Here is a 20,462-nt window from a genome sequence, read left to right on the forward strand (position 1 = left end):
CCCAGATTACAATATTATTACTTACAACCACATACAAATAGATATTGAACAGTTAAGATTTTTTGAATACTATTAGTGTAATTATACCACATTATTAATATTTAATTAAAAATTAAAAATTATCATTGAAAAATTAATACATACATAATATATAATAAATAATTTTCAAACATAAACAATAATATTTTGTTTTTTATTACGTTATTATTAAAAATGAAATAACTGAAATAAATATTACGTTTCCTTTAAATTTTCCGAATTTTTTTAATTCTAAAAGCTACAATATTAGGAAACAGTCAAATAATGAACTGTGAGTAACTAAATTCATTAGGTATTGTTTGATAATTATTTTTATTTAAAATTTAAAATTTAAAATAATATTATATCTATAATATAAAATATGTAAAAACAACTTTTAATAATTATATTTACACTATCTTCAAAATATTATAAGAAACGTAATTTTTTTTCGGAAAATTAATTTTTACAAAATTTTACTTAATACTGTCATAAACAAATAAGTATTATAAAATAATTTAATAATATTTGTTCCATCATCTAGCAGCTTTTTCATATGGCTGTGAGTAATATTGTAGTCTGGGGATTTACGACCCTAGTATCTGGACAGGTGCTGGCAGGTGAAGGGAGTCACTATATAATAAATACTTATAACACTCATAATGAAATTTGAGTGTATAACTTAGTAAGTTAAGTTTATTTTCCTGTAGACTGTAATATTTTTGGATATAAAATATTATGGTCATAACTACCTATTAGTTTAATTTAACACATTGAAACATTAACATAGATCAATATTTAAAAAATAATTATATTCCAGAGAATTTGCACATCACTAGACTGTCCGGCTAACAAATTCTGATTGCATCAGCATTCTTAACTTGTCAGAGTACATATAATAAACAATTAATATTCGTAATACTTAGTAAACTACAGTGATACGTGAATAAGTAAAAAACGCAAAAATTGCTAACTTCCAAAGGCCATAACTTCGAAACTAAGTCCCACCGACAAATTCTGATTGCACCATGGCACTTAGATAATAATATAAATGAGTTCCCAAAAAAAAGTCGAAAAATTTGCATTGGGTGGAAATGTGCATTTGTTCCAAAAAATAATCTTTAAAATATTGAGATATTAATTTGACAAAAAAGGTCTACACAAATCGCAAATATTTTTACCGCTTTATTCTAGAAAGGATAAAAAAATAATATTATCCGTCATATTATTAACCACCGTGAATCGTGATGCAATAAAAATCGGAAAATATTGAGAGTAGCATTATAGACATAATAACATAGTAATTATGTTCATGAAAAATGAAAAGTAGCCAGAAGACAGAAGTACTTGAGGCCCAGTAGCCTTGAGTATTCGTAAAATGATCCCCTTCCATGCATAATCGATATAATATTATGTTGATGAACGATGATAATAATATTATGTCAAATACTAAAATGAAGTCGCCATTCGCCGCACATGTCCTATCTCATTCCTCATCAGTCGTCAGTTGATACGTCTTGATAGTAAGTGGTTTCTGTGTTTTGTGTACATAACATTCTTATCATTTCAGTCAATTTACAGTTTTGTTTTTAAACTTGCTAAAATTATAAATTATAATGACCGTTTAATAATCATATTATAATTATATTAGATGCATTAAACAGTTACAACTCGTGACGCGTGTTGCGATAATTAAAATTGAACATGATATCGTTATTAGACGTAATAGTCTTACGAACTTTTAATTATTGGGTATTTTTTTCTGGTTGATATATCGTGTACATGAATTAATGGTTTTTCTATTAGGTACCTAGGAATCTGAATTCTGATGATTTATAACTTAGTGCATTTTATGTTGCACTATTTTAAAGCAATGACTGTTTGGAATAACTATTTAAGATAATATTAACAAAACAACAAAATGAAACTATATAAAGTTGAACACTTGGGCTTCTGTACAGTCAACAAACGTCTGACAAACCCAATGATCCCGTGGATTATTGCAGAGATCAAGAAAAATAATTATCACAAAAAAGTAAGTGTAATATTTTTGTGTACAAACTAAAGATTAATGATATTACTTATTAGGTTCCAAAATTTGTATGTGTTATGTGTTAAATATACTTTTATTTATTGACAATTTTCAATTATGGCTAACTATTGGACTGACTTGTAAATACAATGCATCTGTATTAAAAATAAATTTTAATTTTTGAATAATTCATGTTTTAAAAAAATTAAAAACAAGTTAATACAAAAACATAGTACTATAATTTTTAGTTAATAATTTCTCATAAATTGTTTAAACATTATAGTACACAAAGTGTTTAAATATTTGATTAAATACCTAAACCTATGTTTATCAAAGCCATATTGAATTCATATTTGAGATTGTCAGGATTAGCAGGCATTGAAATACTTTCTATCCAGATTTAGGCGATTTGCTGTGTGGAAGGTGCAAATTAGAATCCTCACTTGCAGTATTTTTAAGAGATTTTGGATGCTGTTTCAAGTTTGAAAATTTAATAACTAAAAAATAAAAATAAATATAAAATAATTGAGTTAGTTTGTTAGTTTAGAGTTAGTTATCTACCTAGCAGTAAATCTTATATAATCTCTTATTTTATTAGGATAACAATAGTTTTTTAATTTCAAATTTATTTCTCATTAGTCATTATGAATATTGAGATTAATAAGATATTAAAATTCTATGAAATGTTAAATTGATTTTATTTGGTGATTTAAAAAATAACTGGGATTAGTCATTTTTTATATGTTGTAGTGTTTACTTCCATTAACAATTGAGTAGTCATTGTTTAATAAATTATCTAGATATATTTATATTGAATTAATACTTGGCCTTAAACATTATATATAATATTTGATATTCAATTTGAATAAAAAGTTATTTTATAATATTTTTAAAAGGTGAGAATTGGAATAGAAGATGTCAGTCTTGTAATCTATGAAAATTGGGATAGTAAAAACAAATTATTGTTTCAACATGAGTTAAAGTACATAACCAGATTAGCATTTTTAAACAGCGATGTTGCTACATTTTTTTATGCAGTCAGAGATATGGCAGATGAAAACAACGTTCATTGTCATGTTTACAATACAACGCAACCAGATGAAGTAAGGACATTTATTTTTATTTTAAATAATTATTATATTTAAATGGCATGTTAGTTGTAACTTATAGTGTCTCATAATAATGAATGTATTTTGTTTTATCTTTTGAATTGTTTTTATTATGCAGGTTGTATAATATTTAATGTTCCCAGTAATTAGTACTATGAATCTATAAATAAACAAATTGTTCTTAATAAGTGATAATATTTTATAAAAAAATAAACTTTTAGTTTCCTTCAAAAGGATGGAATAATAACTGAATTGCATTTAACTCATAGAGATGATTTTTAATTTTTCAATAAAATTAATTTCATTTAAATGTTTAGTGATTACTACTAAACTCTGTCCATCTAAATAATATAATTTAAATGGCTAGTTGTATGGGTAAGGCCTCAATAATAACATTGAAAATAATAGGAGTTCAAATAATCATGTTGGTTAGGAACATGAATTAACGTTATTCATTGTGACCAAGGACAAGGTGAACTAGTATTATTTTGTGAACACTGCTGCATGTTGTTTATAAAAAACATGTAAAAACATAAAATGTTATTAAAAAATAATTTCCTATTATACTAAGTTTTTTAGTTTATGCTTTAATACAATTGAACATTTAATTGTATAAATAAAAATTATAATTTTTAATATAATAATTATATAATATAATAAATACTATCTTTAATATCAAATCTTAAACATTTTTAAAATTATAAATTTTCTCATCTGTACCCATAGTTTATGCATTTTTTTCATTATTTAATTTAATCATTTCATTCATTTAAATTTTTGTTGAAGTTTAATATTTTATGATTATTATATCACATGTCGTGTATTTAGATTCTGTAGCCTTGACTCTTGAACTTCTAATGACAATGACTTTTCTTAGATTTCCCATTAAAAATATAATGATACAATTAATGGTATTGTTTTATTATAACTATATAATATATTAATAATAATTTTAATAATTTCTTAGAAGTTAGAACAGTTAATGCTATACTGCTTACCACTTAATTATATTTTTAATTGTGGTTAACAAAATCATAGCAGTAATGTATGGTAAGAGTTAACATTAAAAAATATTACAATTTAGTATTTCAATAATTCAAATTCAATGGTATCTTTAACTTTTAAGTTAAGAGTTGATATGCTTAAAAAAATTGCTATTTAAATAGATAATGTAGCCGTAGGTATATATATAGTTTTTTTTTTGCTTAAATATAAGATATATTTAAAAAAACAATCTTAATTTGTTGTTAATTAAGTCTTCTTACAAGGTACATAAAGAATTTTTAAAAAGATAATATTATTGATATGTTGATTAAATTATTAAATATCAATTATAATTACTATTTATTTTCTTCATTTATAATAGTTTAATATAAATTAAAGACGTAACCTTATTTAAATTTCAAAAATGAACAAGAAATGTTTACACTCACACATATAATTTTTGATAGAGGTTGATTCATTTTTTAGTTTGTATATTTTTATACATACAATTTAAAGATTTGATTACACGTATAAATTAAAGTAAAGTTCAATTTAATTTGAAATATAATCTAAATTAGTTAACTTGCAGCTGATTTAGTAACGTTTTATTATTCTGTTTGATTATATTGTTTTTCAGTAAAAAAATATCAAGATGATCTGAAAATGCATTCATCTATATCATATGTTTAATAAAAATTTCTACCAAAAATATAAAATTTCTAATAACTAACGAAAAATTTTTTTATCATTCTTAATGATAAATTAACTTGAAATATGTTGTATATGATAGATGTTATCTAATTTTGTTTTAATGTATGACATACTGTATTTAAATGTATAGACAATTTGAACACCTTCCAACTTCTAAATTTAGAATGCCTAGAAAGTATTTTGTTTTGTTCGGCAATAATTCATTAGTTTTAGTCAACAGTGGCCTGAAAATATTCAGATTTCAGTATTTTTTTTAAAAAATTTTTTTAGGTAATAGAATTGTTTTCCACAATGAAGGAAAATTCACATAAATCATTACAAAGTATTGGACGCTCTTTAAGTAATGCACAGACATTAACTTCATTGTGTGCTGATATATCTCCGAACTCTTCTCATTTTTTTGAGGTAATTATAAATATCTGCCTAAAATAGTATGTAAATTTTAAAAATATTATATAGTGTTACATAAATACAATTGACAATATTGTATTTTATCTAATGTTTTTATGTTCAAGGTTTGAAGGTTATACTACATTTTTTTTTATTTTATTGTTTCTTGTTAAGTGAAAAAAAAAATAAAAAATATTATTATTGTTCTAGGTGTTATATGTTGGTAAAATTAGAGTGTCACAAAAAAAAGTTCCAAATTCATTTATTGATGATGCATTAGAAAAATTTCGTTTACACGAATTGGAAAAAAGTAAAAAGTCAAATAGTACTAATACTTCAAGACGAGGATCCCAAATAAATGTAAATTTAATATTTTAGTATTAATAACACTAGTGTTCCTGTTAATTAATAATAGTTCAGTATAAAAACATACAGCATTTCATATTTTTGATTATAGTCTTTAGATCAAAACACAACATATCTTTCAGATCCAAGACGTGGGTCAATGATAGTTTTATCGCCTGGGATTGAAAGCCAAGGTTATTCATTTGGAGCTGAAAAACAAACTAAAGAATTAGAGTAAATTAATTTTGAAATTGTTTTGAATTGTATTGAATGTAATTTTTGATATAGGATTACACGAACAAGATCTGGATCTGTAAATTATCCAATTAAAAACCTAGAGAGCAATGTATGTATACTTTTTATAATAACAAATTATTATTTTTAGACTTCAATATGAAATTTTATTATTTTAAGGGACAAAACACTAATATAGCAGAAGAAATTAACAGAACAATGGTTTTTCAAATTGGTCGAAGCGACTTACGATTAATAAGCCCAGATCGCAAACAAATTCTTTTGCATAAACAATTGAAAGACATAATTAACTGCGTGCAGGTTTAATATAAATTATTAACCAATTTGAAATTATAATAATTATATAATGCAATTATATTTTAATTTAGGGTTCTAGAAATCAATTACATTTTGGTTTTACTTGTAGAGATTCTTCATCAAGTGAAAGTTGTATTGGATATATTTTTAAATGTGAATCGGAGTCTGTTGCAATGGAACTAGTCACAGGTTTTTAATGTTTAATATTGTTATTAACTTAATTTAATATATTAATTTACCTATTTAGCAATCAATTTGGCTTTCAATAGCACTAATGAAGCTTTGAAGAAAGAAAAACAAGTAATAGTATCTTGTGAACATTGTCCTATGGTGTGGTTTCATAAATTATGTTCTGACATTGAAAGTATGTTTAGAATATTAGTAAAAGTTTAGCAATTTTAATAAATATTTTTTTCAGATCTTAGTGAACATAAAATTCAAACTGTAATATTTAAACAGTTAGAAACATTACCTGAAGACGATCAAGAAATTGTTCTAACCAAATTACACGGCTTAGAAACATTAAGTAAAATAAGTCTTAAAGAACAAAATGAACTACTTATAATGTTGTTAAGAACACACTGTGAAAGCAAACAGATGAGGCATGTTCATGATTCAGCTGAAAATAGGTATGGAAGTGGGACTTTATATTTTTTATTATATAGTATTTATTTTCTTCAATAAACTGTGATTTTTCTTTCTAGACATGAATTTTTAAATCAATATCTTGGCGGAAGTACAATTTTCATGAAAGCTAAACGTTCATTAACTAGTTCTTTTGATCAACTTATGAAAAGGAGAAGTTCAAAAGATGATGTAGGCTCAATAGCTGCAATCAAAGAAAATTCTTTGCCAAATAATATTGCATTTTATAAAGTAAATATATTAATAAGGGAAAGTTCAAATTACAAAATTTAGATCTTAAATCCACGACAAATACTTTTATTTTATTATTGCTGAAGTTGAGTTGCTATTTTTCTTGAGGCAATATAAAATCTTTTTATTTTTTAACTTGTTTATTTTAGTTACAATGAGTAATTGTATAACTTATGAAATTAACTTTTTTTAAAAACCCTTGGTTTTTAAATATAATATTAATTATTGTACTATGAATAGTCCTATAAACATTAATATTTTGAGTTATTCAAATTAACCACCATGCAGAACAATAAAAATAAATATCGATTTTTCTGTAGAAATATGTTATTTAAATTGTATACTTTTAAATTATAATTTTAATGATTTTATCATAATACTATAGAAATAGTATAATAAATGATATATTGAACATTTAATTCTCATTTACATAACATTAACTATTATTATTAATTTGAATATAAAAATAATTTATTTTATTTTAGGAACCTTCTCCAAAATCTGATTTAAGTTCGCGTTTACTAGTACAACAATCAATATCTAATAGTAAAGCACATCCTAATAAATCAGAAGTTTATTTGGCTGAAACTAAATCTCACAGCAGCCCAGCGTCAATGATGAATATGTTAGTTTATAGGATTATAATAAAAAAAACTGCTTCTGTAACAAACATTATAAATAATTTATTTTAGGTTTTTGAAAGTTGGTCAGTCTCCAAAATCTTCTATGATTTCAACTTCAGATAATGATTCTGATGAACAAAATGATCTGAATCCGGGGAGTTGGCGTCAAGCAATTTTCAAAAATGTGGTCACTCCTAACAAACAAACAAAAGGTACTTAGAATTTTTCAATTCATCGCGGTGGCATTTGAGTTTTTATTTAATCTTGATGTTTTAGATACTGATAATGTGAAAAAAAAATTAGATGCCAATGATTTAAGAGCTTTGTGGAAAAAAGCAATTAATCAACAAGTGTTATTAATTCGAATGGAAAAAGAAAATGCAAAATTAAAAGGTTGGTAAAATTAACAAATTAACTGTCGTAGTTTCGTGTTGAAACTAAGATCTATTATATCAATATTATATTTTTTCAAGCTGATCCTAGACTCTATATAAAACTCGCATGTGAAAATGTGAGCAGTATATTATCAGGTAGGCTATGAATCTGTACTCTGCAGTGGATTGCAGACCCTGCTAGGTGCACACTCTATATGTTTAATTTTAATTTTATTAACTATTTTGAATGTATACATCCTGATTAGAGGCCGTAACTCAGCCAACAGCCACATTTTAACGATTAATTATGTCATATGGACAATTTATAAGCTTAAGCTTTCTGTAGCTTTTTCAATTCGAAAAAACATTCCGGAACTCAAAAAATAAATCATCAAAAAAATTTTATAAAAACCTTCTCCTGGCAATTAGGAACAATTAAAAAAAATTTGAGTCAAATCAGCCCAGCAGTTATCAATTGATGAATTGTTATACATTTTTGGCTCCATTTTTATATGTATAGATTAGGGGTTCATAACAGCACAAACAAATCTTAAATATAGAAAGTGTTTGGTATTGTTTCAATAAATTATTTTATTTTAAAAAGTGTAATATGATAATATTATATTTGAAAATTATAGAAAGACAAGAAGAAGCAACAGTTAAAAGAATAAAACTGGAATATGATGATATTGGTTCATCTGCTCGAGAATATTTGGGTGTGTGGGAAACAATAGTAAATAAAGAGAATCGTAAATTTGATGCAAAAATGTTGCGTCAAGCTATAAGACAAGGTAACATCTTTTTTCAACAAAAATATTATCTAATAATAAATATTACTGAAATTGATCAAAATAACAAGTCTACATTTATACAATAATATAACAGGAGTTCCAAGAAGTAAAAGAGGAGATGTTTGGATATTTTTTGCTGAATTATATTGTAACACAACTGCACCTTCTCCTATTGATCTGGAAAAGTTTCCAAATTTTAATGTACCATATGAACAATTATTAAAACAATTAACTAAGTACCAACATGCTATTCTTATAGATTTAGGTAAGTTGTGTTCAAGTATATATTTTTTACTATTCCATACTATAATTAGAATTTCAAGTTTTAAATTAAATGATTTGACTTTGAATAAAAATTGAATATTTAAATTAATTGTTTGTTGATATTATATTTGTATTATTTATAATATTTAGTTACATGTTGAATATATTATTTTTATGAAAATCGCAGGAAGAACATTTCCAAATCACACTTATTTTATGTCACCTTTTGGTCCTGGACAACTAGCTTTGTACAATTTGCTCAAAGCATATTCTTTATTAGATCCAGAAGTTGGGTATTGTCAAGGACTATGTTTTGTAGCGGGCGTCTTACTATTACATGTGAGTGATACTTTAACGGAAGTACTTTAGTTGGTGTGATTTTTGTAGAAAAAATATTTTTTTACAGATGTCTGAAGAACAAGCCTTTATGATGCTAAAACATTTAATGTTTAGACGTTCGTTAAGAAAACAATATCTTCCTGATATGGCAGCTCTGCAAGTTCAACTTTACCAATTATCTAGACTTCTTCATGATCATCACCCTGACCTCTATGCACATTTTGACAATTGTGATATTCCTCCAACATTGTATGCTGCACCTTGGTTCTTGACAATGTTTGCTTCTCAATTTCCATTAGGATTTGTTGCTCGTATATTTGGTATAATAAAACTTATTAATTATAAGTAATTTAAGCTCTAAAAATGTTTAAGTTGATAAATTTGTTTTGTTTTTTTTTTATAGATATACTATTCTTTGAGAATATTGATGTTCTGTTTCGTATCATATTATCATTATTGACATATCACAAAGATAATCTGCTTGCATGCGATGGAATGGAACAAATAATGAACTTTATTAAAAATGATTTCCCTGTTGTAAATAGTGAAATCATTGACAAAATTATTAAACAAGTATGTTTAAATAATAATATAAATTTACTTTAATTATAAGTATATTTATATTTTTATAAGGTATTTACAACTGATTTATCAAAACAATTAATGGAATATGGAGTCGAATATCATGTATTGCAAGAAGAATTATCTTCACCGAATCCTGAAACTAAAAAAATTAAGCATTTAGAGGAAATGAATAAGAGTTTAATGCAACAAAATAAAATTCTACACGAACAACTCGAGGTAAATTTGATAATTATGATAATTTAATAAATGTAAAAATCGCTGAATATATAATAAAATATATAGTATTGAGAATTTGTTTAACCAAAATATTTATGCTTAATTTTAATTAATTTGTTTGATGAAAATGCCATGGTTTTTGTTTTATAGATATCAATAACAAATAATGGACGCTTGGAGATGAACAGATCTTCTAATCTTTCAGCTATTAACCGGTTAGAAAGTGAAGTTAAAAGTCTTGAGCTTACTGTGGCAACGTTGGGAAATTTTGTATCTGAACTAGCTTATGCTCATTCGGACATAGAAATACCTCCAGACGTATTAGGTTTGATTTCTCAAATAAATATGAGCCGAAATCGGCGAAATGATAATAAGCAAACAAACATTAATAATTTGTTCAGTAAGCCTCAGTTAGAGATACCGTATAGAATAAAACCTATATTGGAAAAATCGTTATCAGACTCTAAAAACATATTGAAAAAATCAATAAAAGAAGAAATAAATCAGGAAGAGGTGAATAAGAAAAATTGTTTAAAAAGCACAAAGAGTAACTATGAATTAATTAGTAATGAAAGTAATTTAAATAATAATGGATTGCATCCGCTGGACTGTGAAGATGTGAATGTATGTTACTCTGGAACTACAAAATTGCGAACAATTAAACCGATTCGTAGCAATAGCGATGGTCATTTTATTTTACCAAACATTGTTGCAATAGATGTAGATGATTCACTTTGTAAACGAGACAAAAATGAAAATATCGAACTAAATACTTCTACCATTAATGGTAATTAAACATTTCTCATTTTTCATTTGTATACTTTTGTGTACAACTTTATTGTAACTATAAATGTCCATTTATTTAATATATTTATACTAATTTATTATTTGTGATAATTTCTATTAGTATTTTTCTCAATTAAATATAAAATGTTTTGTTTTAATAGTTTTGTATGTTGTGAATACTGTACGTTGCCTGTATGTTATCAAACCAAATTTTATTTAATTAAGATACATTGTAAAACAATTTTTTAACAAATAGGTAGTAAAAAGAAATTATTTCCATTGAAATTGTTAAATTCTTATTGCTTATATTGAATTTGCAGATACGTTTATTTTATTTTGTATAAACAATTATTGTATTACTACTGTTATAATTTTATTTATGTAAGTTATATTTTATTAATTAAATTTATAAAACTTATAAAAAAATAAACCCCTCCAAATAAATTGACCAAGTTTCATTTATATTGAAATAAATGAAAATTAGGATGATCAAAATTAAAAATTTTGTTCAGACATCCAAACCTAGAAGTGCACAAATTCATAGCAAATTTTTACATAACATGATTAGGTGACTAGTAGCCGAACAGTTTATGCTACAGATACAATATGATATTATAAAATATTATCATTAAAAAGAAACAAAAATGAGTTGGGAGGGAACACGAGTAAACGACTCCCGCAGAAAATGCATTTCAAGAAGTAGAAATGAATAACTCACGTTATAAATAAAAAATGAAATTATTAATGAACTTATTTCATACTTATTAGAATCAAAAAAAAAAAATAAAAAATAGGAAGAGGTCAGGAGCACATGCAAGTAAAACAATTTTATTTTTCATTTTTAAAGCAATATTTACAATCTATACAACAAGTAATACAATAAGTAAATTTGATAATAAGGTAGTATAATACTATAATACATGACTTGAATGACTTGAGGGTGGAAAACCGTCCATCAACAGTACTTCCTAATAATGATGGGTTCTCAATGGAGACTGTTTTTTTTTTTGTGCTAGGCAAGGGTGTCTCTTGGCCATTTTATTTTTAACCTTCTATGAGGGTTGCTGAGGATGGTTAAATAGGACATGTGAGAAATAAGAGGGTTTTGGTTTAGGTGTAGTTTGGAGCGAAACTTTTTGTTTTTAGTAGCTATTTCATTGACAGTTGAGATTTTTAGATCCTTATGTAGTGTGTTGTTAGTCATATACCAGGAGGCTCCAGTTATTTGTTTAAGACATATGGACTGAAACGCTTGTAAGTGTCTTATATTGGATGGTTTGGCTTGGCCCCAGAAACAATTTCAAGCAGCACAAATAAATATCTTTAAAAAAAATTATATGTGTTGTAGAAGAAGTTGGGGACTAATCCACATGGGCAAATCCAAAAACCTAAAATATTAAGTTCAATAATGAATGAATGATCAGAGGTCACCTTGGAATAGTTGGTAAAAGTATAAAAAAATGTATCAATACAAATTAGTAAAAAGAATTACAAATTGTCCTTGAGTTTTTGATGTTTAGTGTGCTTTAAGACCACACATTTGCTTTTTTTTTTAAATAATATCTGTTTTCAGGCAGTGTAGTTATCTACATTATTAGGAAATGAAATCATTGATTCTTTCTTTCCCATCTTATAGGAACAAAAAAAATGCAACATACATAATAACCATGATTATTTTAATCAATATTTATAATTATAATTTCCAATATTAATGAATACAATCTATGACTAAGATTTAATAGGATCGTTATGGTAATGGAGGAGACTGAACAAAGAGAAAGAGAGATAAAGGGTTGATTGGTTGATTTGCAAATGTCTCTTTTCTCCCATCAAATCATTCATGCTCTAAATTTAAAGATGTCCTGCTGCCACACATTTAAAAAGACTGATAGTTTTATGAGTTTCTTCATGCATTTGGTTTGCGATACCCAGCCATATATTTTTAGAATGATCAAATGTAAACTGTTAAGCCTAAATTATAAATGTATACCATTTAATTAAATATGAATTTATTTCACAGTATTACTTCCACTAACAACATACAAAATAGGCAGTATATTTTGTATATTAAAGTATATTTATAAATAGGCTATAAGTACTAGATACTTAATTATCATAATGAATCTAATATCATTATTTAATATTTATTATATATTATCTTTAACAGAACGTAAACATGTGTTTATATAATAATTGACATAAATTATTTAATATACATACTTTCGATCAGCATATTATATTTTAAGTTATATTATTTTCTTCTTCCTTTTTGTCAAAATCATCATTATCCTCTTCAACCTCTTCAACAATTGGTTTCTAAGAAATACAATATAATTTTTGAGTTGTTAAAGCAAACATGAATAAAGTTTAAATCATAAATTCATTAATGGTTTATACGTTATACATTTGTGTTAGCCATGAACAAATTAAAAATAATAAATGTTCAATTTATAATTTTTAAAAAATTAAAAGTGGTAAGCATGTATACTTTTGCCTTTTGGTATAGTTTAAATATCACCACTAATAATTCAAGTGATAAAAATCATTTTATTACTCATTTCTTCGCAAAAATAATTTTATAAGCAATTTGTTATTAGTGTTAAAATATAGTTGAACTCAATATTAAGTAAAAATCAATTTATTTGTTATGTCTAATAATGACTGTTAGAAACGCTCATATTAAATTAATAACCTATGTTTTTGATATTTGTCATTCTGTCTCACAATATTTCAAATATCAGTATTGACTTATACATTTTTTTTATTGGCAATTTCAAACTTTTTCTGATAGATTTTGGCGTTGTTCGAAGATTTCCTTCAGATTACTCTATAATGTATATACATATTATACATTAAGAATCCTAACACAGATTTCATAGAATTATTTTATGACTTAATAATTACATTTTATTTTTATTTCTACTGATTCAATATGAAGGTATGTCAGCTATACATTATCATACGCTATGCAATAAACAAAATTCATTTTTTATAGTTTTTTTTTATTATAATAAATATGTTCGACTAAATATTAGATAAAATTAAGTAAAATTATTAAAACAAAATTGGTAATCAAGCAATGAGGTTTTAAAAATAATTATTAGTCCTTTTTTCAGGGTTTTTAGTGCCATTTTTAGGAATTTTAATACTAGTTTTAATGTTGTATTGAGCTACTACATCCAACACTAGTAATAACTAATAATGGTATTTATTATTTAATAATAAATATAAGAAAACATATTACATTTATTATATATAAAGATGAAATATACCTCTTTATGAATTGTAGAATTTTGATAAAACACCATACTAATGCCAGCATGCCAACATTGTTTTAGTACTGGATCAACAAGCCATCGTTTATCTGCACAATGATGCCAACAAGAAAGATCATTTGTACAATCACTATCAACTGGAGGAGGTTTTGTTTGGATATTATTAATGCAACGGGTGCATTTTATTCTAAAAATAAAAATGTATTATAATTTAAAGTAATATAAAAATATAGTATATGTCAATAAACAAACTAATTTTTTTAAAAACAACATTGAATAAGTCTATTGGACAATTGAAAAAATGTTTTTCTTAGAGGTTTAAAAATCAAGATCAAGGAAAGGTTTTTTTTACCAACCCTACCAACCCTCACCCCGAGATAAAAATAATTGACACTACACTATATTTTAGCTAAGATTTTATACTTATAATTTATAGAAGTAAAAATTAATGATTATTATATGTTAAAAAGTTTTTTTTACTTTTCATGTGTATCACTAATAGTATCTTGCCGTAGATTAAATAATGTACGTAATTCTGAAACTGTAAAATGTCTTGCAACATCTTCCTCGCAGTCAACTACACTAGAACTTAAGGCTTTTTTGTGTGCCTGTCTTTGCATCATTTTTTCCTCAATACTTCCAGTCTAAAAATGTATCAAATTAATTATTTTGTATACATTTTGTTAATAATAGTTCATTACAACTTACAGCTAAAAATCGATACACAAAACAAGGTTTTTTTTGGCCATCCCTCCATACTCTAGCCATTGCTTGATCATCATTAGCAGGATTCCAATCGGGATCAAACATTACTAACCTATTAGCACCAATTAAATTTAATCCACAACCTCCAGCTTTTGAACTCAACATAAACAAAAAAACACCACTAGTAGGGTTGTTAATATCATCTACAGCCTGTTCAAAATAAAAATAATAGTTATTACAGTAACAAATTTTTATTTTATTATTATAATTCCATGATACATTAAAAATAAATGTAGATACCCATTAGTATGATTTACTGGTTATTTCAAATTGAAGTTCTTTACTGATTACTTAAATACTGGAAATTTAATATAAATAGTAGCTGGTATTTAAAGATTATTTAAAAAAAACTTTGTTACATTCTAAGCAGTCATATGGCTTGACATTTTCACAGAATATTCATATTAACATAGCATTTACTATCAGTATCCTTTTATTCTGTTTATAGGTATTTTAATTGTCAACTTTTTTCAGTTTTTATTTTTTGGATAAAAATTTTGAAAATGTAATAAATGAACCCTTTTAAGTTGTTAAGATGTCTATTCAAAGATATTCATAATATAGACACAATGTTTTTTATGTTTTTAAAGTTAACATTTTTATGAAATTCATCAAAAGACTAACATTTAAGAATTATTGCATTTGAAGTTCAAATTTTGACAAAATTAAATATTTGAACAAAGAATTCAAATTTTAGTTTGTTATTTTATTTTACATAATGTAGCATAAATGTAGCACAATGAAATTTTCAAAATATTTAGATTAATTTTTAGCTATTGCCTATGTATATCACTAATCTATATACACTGTTCTATGGTAGGTTTATTTTGAAATCATAACTATTAAGATAATTAAATATTATTAATAAAGTCGATGTAGAAATGTTTTTGGAAAAAAATAACTTAAATTTTATACTTTATACTCAGAACCGTCTTTTCCTTAGAATCATTTTTTAATGAAATGATTTATCATTGACTTCAAATTTAACACATCCATTACAGTGACTAACTCAATTATGAGGTACACTTACCCTTAATATATAACAGAGCCGAAAGCACTGATTTTGAACTATTATTCCAAATTAAAAAATAATATTAACAAGAAAATCTTAAAATATATAAATTTTTTTTATAAATAAATTAATAGTATAGGTCAGGGATGGCGAACTTTTTCGTAACAGCGTGTCAAATAAAAATTTTGATAGGATTTTGTTTTTCCTGCATGTCAACTAGTTTGATAACCCTTCAATTTTTTTTTCAAAAACTTTAATATTATCAAACTTACATATTCGTGGGTGTCACTAAAATAGTGTGAGAGTGTCACTCTGTGACACACGTGTCATAGGTTCGCCATCTCCGGTATAGGTACTATTAAATAATTTGAATAATAATGTTTTTTAATACATAGGTAGAATAATAGTACATACTTTTGCTCTTTTCTTAGCAGTCATGGATCCATCTAATCTAACAAATGTATAGTTCCTTAATTTAGCGAGTCTTTCAAATAATTCTAATGTTTGAGTGTAATTAGAAATTAATACTACACGATCAGTGGTGGTAGTTTTTATAACAGCTAACATTGTGTCAAGGACCATTAATTTAGATGATAATTCAATCATGAGTTTTTTTCTGAAAAATTATAACACAATTAAAACTAGTTAATACATATAAAGGTAGTAAAGCTTCACAATTTGAAATCAAAAAATCAATTACATTATTGATTTATTAATTTATATTTATGATTTTAGGTCAAAATAATAAATGTTATATTACTTGGATTGAGCTGCTATGTATGATGGAGGTAGTAAATGTTTTGAATTTTCAAATCCATCACTTCCATTCGTTATTTTATCTACTATAAGATCTGGATGAGCACATAACTTCTTGAGCAATGTGATAGCCGCTAATGCATTGCTAGTAACTTTTCCATCATTGCCTGTAAATGTAAAAAATCTAATAGTATTGACATTTTGTTTAAACTTTAAAATATTAATATTTTAAGTAAAAATTATTGAAAATAATTAATATACCTTTAATTGATTTTGTGACCATATCAGATTTAAGAAGATGAAGGTATAAATCAGTTTGTAGTGGTGTCAATTTTATGCAAACAACATGTTCAGTTTTAACTGGTAAGTATTTGGAAAGTAATGCTGAGGTACGTCTAATTAGACACCTATTTACTAATGATATTAATTGTTCTAAACGCTCTGCTGCTTTTTTGCGTTCGGAATCAGTAGCACAGGAATCTTGACCTCGTACAATAGGTGTTTCATATTGACGACGAAATTCTTGAGCAGTCCCTAAGATGCCTTCATTAACAAAATGAACAAGACTAAAATATTCAAGTAAATCATTTTGGATTGGTGTGCCTGACAACAGAACTCTTCGTTTTGCTTTTAAAGCCATTAATGAACGGTAAGTTTGATTTTCACAATTTTTTAATCTATGTCCCTAAATATGTATTAAAATAATTATAATTATTTTTCATAAATCGAGATGAAAAAGATTATATTCACCTCGTCACATAACACAAGGCCTATATCTTCAGCATTTTGTAACAAACTTGCATGACTACGAAAAGTTTCATATGATATGACTAAAATTGGATCAACAGTTCTACGTCCTCTAGCTTGAACAAACCCAGTTATTACTTTGTCCACTTGTTCTTTGCCTCCTCCATCGACAGGTAAAGCTCCAATTCGACCACCAAGCCATTTTTTTATTTCATTACACCAGTTCTTAAATAAAATATATTATTTTAATGTTTATTAACAATTAATATACAATCATGATAGCGAAATTGGTTTGCATTACTTTATAGTTAAATTTTACCTTTACTAAAGAACTAGGTGTAACTATAATAGCTTTGTGAATAGTTGGTGAAGCGTCTGGTCCTTGTTTCAAAAGAGTCCACATTAGGGTTATGCATTGCAAAGTTTTTCCCAATCCCATTTCATCTGCCATGATGCATCCATATGCACCTTCTATACGTACTCCAGTAACACATTCATACATAAACTTAACACCCTGAAAAATGATTAAGTTTAAAAAACAAATTACTCAAAAATAATCAGTCAATACTTTTTATGAATGAAATGAATAAAACACTATAAAAGCTTTAAGTTTTCCATCCCCCAAAACTTAGTTCACCAGTTTTAAACTCTTATTTTAAAGATTGATGATGTTGGGTTACATTCTCCGGAAGTTAAGACTAAAATATTAAGGCAATGGGTAGTAAAGTGTACCTGAAATGGGGATGCAATTATTTGGGAAAAATAAAACAGTTATTGCATTTAAATGTGTATAAAAAAAAAATGATCAAAGTTAAAAGACAAAATGTTTTATAACAATTTCATTTTTAACAATAATGCTTAATGTGTCTGACAAATATAAAACAATTTGACATGCATACGTCTTTCTTCTGGGAAATCAACTTTTGTTTTATATCACCCTCATTGAAAAACCAACAGATTGGGTTAATAATACTAATTATTTAACAAGTTAATGGTTACCAATGGCGATTAATATCAGCTAGTTTGAGAGAGGTCTAGTCAATGAAAAACATGAGCATGGTTCAAGATTTCTGTTTGAAGAGAAGAAAATGCTTAAGAATTCATGAGAAACATTCTTTTAATTTAATATTTAAAATATATACTAACTTCTCTTTGATGGGGCCTAAGTATTTTTGATAACGCTGGATCAACAACAACATTAACTAATATTTTGTCTCTAAAAAAAAAAGACAAATTAGTTAAATAATTATTTTAAGTTTAAGAATACCATACTTATCCATTTTTAAAATGTCATGGGCACTAATTTGTGGAGGAATATATAAAATAAGAGCATCTGGAGCAGTAGGGTCATGTAAAGGTCGACGAATGCCATCACGGCGAACACCTAATGCCCTACTGAAACTGCTACCACTCCAATTTGCTATTGGTACTTTAAATGGCTTTGATAATATATTTCTTATATTTTGTTCCTTAAAAAAATATTAATTAAAATAACTTCTTTTATTTATTACTTTTACAGTAATAATTATATACTAACGTATATAGAAAGTGTCATAGATTTGTCATCTTCTTTTGAATTTTGATCAGTTTTTTGTGACTGGTCACTATATTTCACACAAGCTCTTTTAGATTGATTTGAATCACTTAAAGGTCGTTTATTCACTTGACTTGGAGCTAAACTTCGACGCTAAATAAGCCATTAAAATATATAATGAAACAAACTATATAATATTATATTTTTGATTCACATGCAAGATTTTATTTTGCTACATAAGAAGTTTTAAAAAATGTAATACCTACCATGATTGCAGATTAGTATGGTTATTGAATTATGCAGAACTAAAATGTAATTTCAAGACAATAAATAATATATTGAATCACACTTCAATAGTTTAATCATTATGGCGTGTACCATTTATCAGTATCTGTAGGTAAAATTGTTAAAATGCAAATTATACAATTCAAACATTTTGATACAGGCTGAAATACTGAAGATGGTTTAAACTTAAAATTGAATGAAAATAACTTACCATTGTTCAATGAAAAGCGACATTCAAAATTCAATAAGTTTGATACAGACCATGATATTATAACCATAACATAATAGATCTGTAAAATGACTTGAATTTAGAACCGGTCTGACTAATCCTATGTTATTTAAGTTTAAAGGTAGAATTTACTCCAATATGTTTTGACCTGACAAATAGTTTTAACATTGTAAAACGGAATAACCGAACCAAACGATAAATTGATATCTAAACTTTCGATTGTGTACTTACCTATTCAATAATAGTAAAAACGCAAATCTAAGACAGGTTGAGAAATTTTTAAAATTTATAAAACCAGTAAAGTAGTAACTACTACCTATAAATTATTTTAAATAATTTATAATAAACTAGCAACTTATAAGTATTTTAATTTTAGTAACTAGAATTTACCAAGTTCGAATTAAAAATTAATTATAATTTATGTCTAATATTAATATCACGAATTAAGATTTATTATTATTATTATATTGCTACAATGATAAATTTTATATTTTCCCGCGCCGTAAGTCATAGATAATAAATATGAGATAATAACACAGAGTAGCCACCAGAAGAATCACCGAAAATACTAATACCTAATTTCATCAGTATTGGTGAAGGTACTCAAGCTAGCCAACCACATCATATAGTCCAAAGGATTATTTCTACCATAATTTATTAGTAGTGTTGATAGGAACAACATAAAGAACATGATATATAACGATAATTAAAATGTGAATAAACACTAGATCCAATATTGTATCTATTTTATATTTTTGTAAAATTATTGTTAAGGACTTGTATGCGTAGTATAATCATTTTAACAAATGAAAAAACTACTCAATCAAATTAAGTACATAAACATTTTCAGAAAAAATGTCCAAT

At 25.6% G+C, this 20,462-nt stretch overlaps 2 protein-coding genes across 9 annotated transcripts; one reads left to right on the forward strand and one right to left on the reverse strand.

The window, feature by feature from the left end:
- Positions 1–1,457: 1,457 nt before the first annotated feature.
- Positions 1,458–11,786, forward strand: LOC111039280 (TBC1 domain family member 4). 4 transcript variants are annotated; one of them, XM_022322717.1, is made up of 22 exons: positions 1,458–1,541; positions 1,825–2,053; positions 2,947–3,153; positions 5,125–5,259; positions 5,455–5,604; positions 5,702–5,823; positions 5,878–5,935; positions 6,004–6,144; positions 6,213–6,330; positions 6,389–6,505; positions 6,560–6,770; positions 6,846–7,017; positions 7,503–7,642; positions 7,710–7,852; positions 7,917–8,033; positions 8,653–8,805; positions 8,900–9,070; positions 9,257–9,408; positions 9,476–9,728; positions 9,812–9,981; positions 10,042–10,209; positions 10,360–11,786. In XM_022322717.1, the coding sequence occupies exons 2-22, from the start codon at positions 1,940–1,942 to the stop codon at positions 11,002–11,004; spliced, it is 3,657 nt and encodes a 1,218-aa protein (XP_022178409.1). In that variant the 5' UTR covers positions 1,458–1,541; positions 1,825–1,939; the 3' UTR covers positions 11,005–11,786. The 4 variants fall into 4 exon arrangements, with proteins under 4 accessions (XP_022178409.1, XP_022178406.1, XP_022178408.1 ...); XM_022322714.1 differs by having other exon boundaries at positions 1,499–1,770; XM_022322716.1 differs by having other exon boundaries at positions 1,499–2,053.
- Positions 11,787–11,993: 207 nt separating this feature from the next.
- Positions 11,994–19,957, reverse strand: LOC111039282 (DNA repair and recombination protein RAD54-like). Of its 5 annotated transcripts, none has more exons than XM_022322721.1 (16): positions 19,830–19,957; positions 19,581–19,746; positions 19,351–19,475; positions 19,088–19,237; positions 18,823–19,019; positions 18,697–18,766; positions 17,870–18,064; positions 17,554–17,775; positions 17,065–17,488; positions 16,808–16,970; positions 16,462–16,663; positions 14,979–15,185; positions 14,751–14,914; positions 14,268–14,457; positions 13,216–13,311; positions 11,994–12,966 (listed from the first exon to the last, which is right to left on the reverse strand). In XM_022322721.1, exons 3-15 carry the CDS (start codon positions 19,351–19,353, stop codon positions 13,237–13,239), a joined length of 2,262 nt encoding a protein of 753 aa, XP_022178413.1. In that variant the 5' UTR covers positions 19,354–19,475; positions 19,581–19,746; positions 19,830–19,957; the 3' UTR covers positions 11,994–12,966; positions 13,216–13,236. The 5 variants fall into 5 exon arrangements, with proteins under 5 accessions (XP_022178413.1, XP_022178414.1, XP_022178412.1 ...); XM_022322722.1 differs by having other exon boundaries at positions 19,581–19,659; positions 19,830–19,951; XM_022322720.1 differs by having other exon boundaries at positions 19,581–19,951.
- Between the last annotated feature and the right edge of the window lie 505 nt (positions 19,958–20,462).

Source organism: Myzus persicae, unplaced genomic scaffold (genome assembly GCF_001856785.1).
Source record: "Myzus persicae strain clone G006 unplaced genomic scaffold, MPER_G0061.0, whole genome shotgun sequence".
NCBI lineage: Eukaryota > Metazoa > Arthropoda > Insecta > Hemiptera > Aphididae > Myzus > Myzus persicae.

What these genes read in the sequence shown, in the direction of transcription:
- LOC111039280 (XM_022322717.1), top strand. Translation starts at nt 1,940, where the DNA reads ATGAAACTATATAAAGTTGAACACTTGGGCTTCTGTACAGTCAACAAA. An exon ending in TTAAAAACCTAGAGAGCAAT is followed by an intron (nt 5,936 to 6,003) that starts GTATGTATACTT and finishes TATTATTTTAAG; the next exon opens with GGACAAAACACTAATATAGC. An exon ending in ACATAATTAACTGCGTGCAG is followed by an intron (nt 6,145 to 6,212) that starts GTTTAATATAAA and finishes ATTTTAATTTAG; the next exon opens with GGTTCTAGAAATCAATTACA.
- LOC111039282 (XM_022322721.1), bottom strand. An exon ending in GCCTTGTGTTATGTGACGAG is followed by an intron (nt 17,489 to 17,553) that starts GTGAATATAATC and finishes ATACATATTTAG; the next exon opens with GGACATAGATTAAAAAATTG. An exon ending in TTGTGTATCGATTTTTAGCT is followed by an intron (nt 14,915 to 14,978) that starts GTAAGTTGTAAT and finishes ATACATTTTTAG; the next exon opens with ACTGGAAGTATTGAGGAAAA.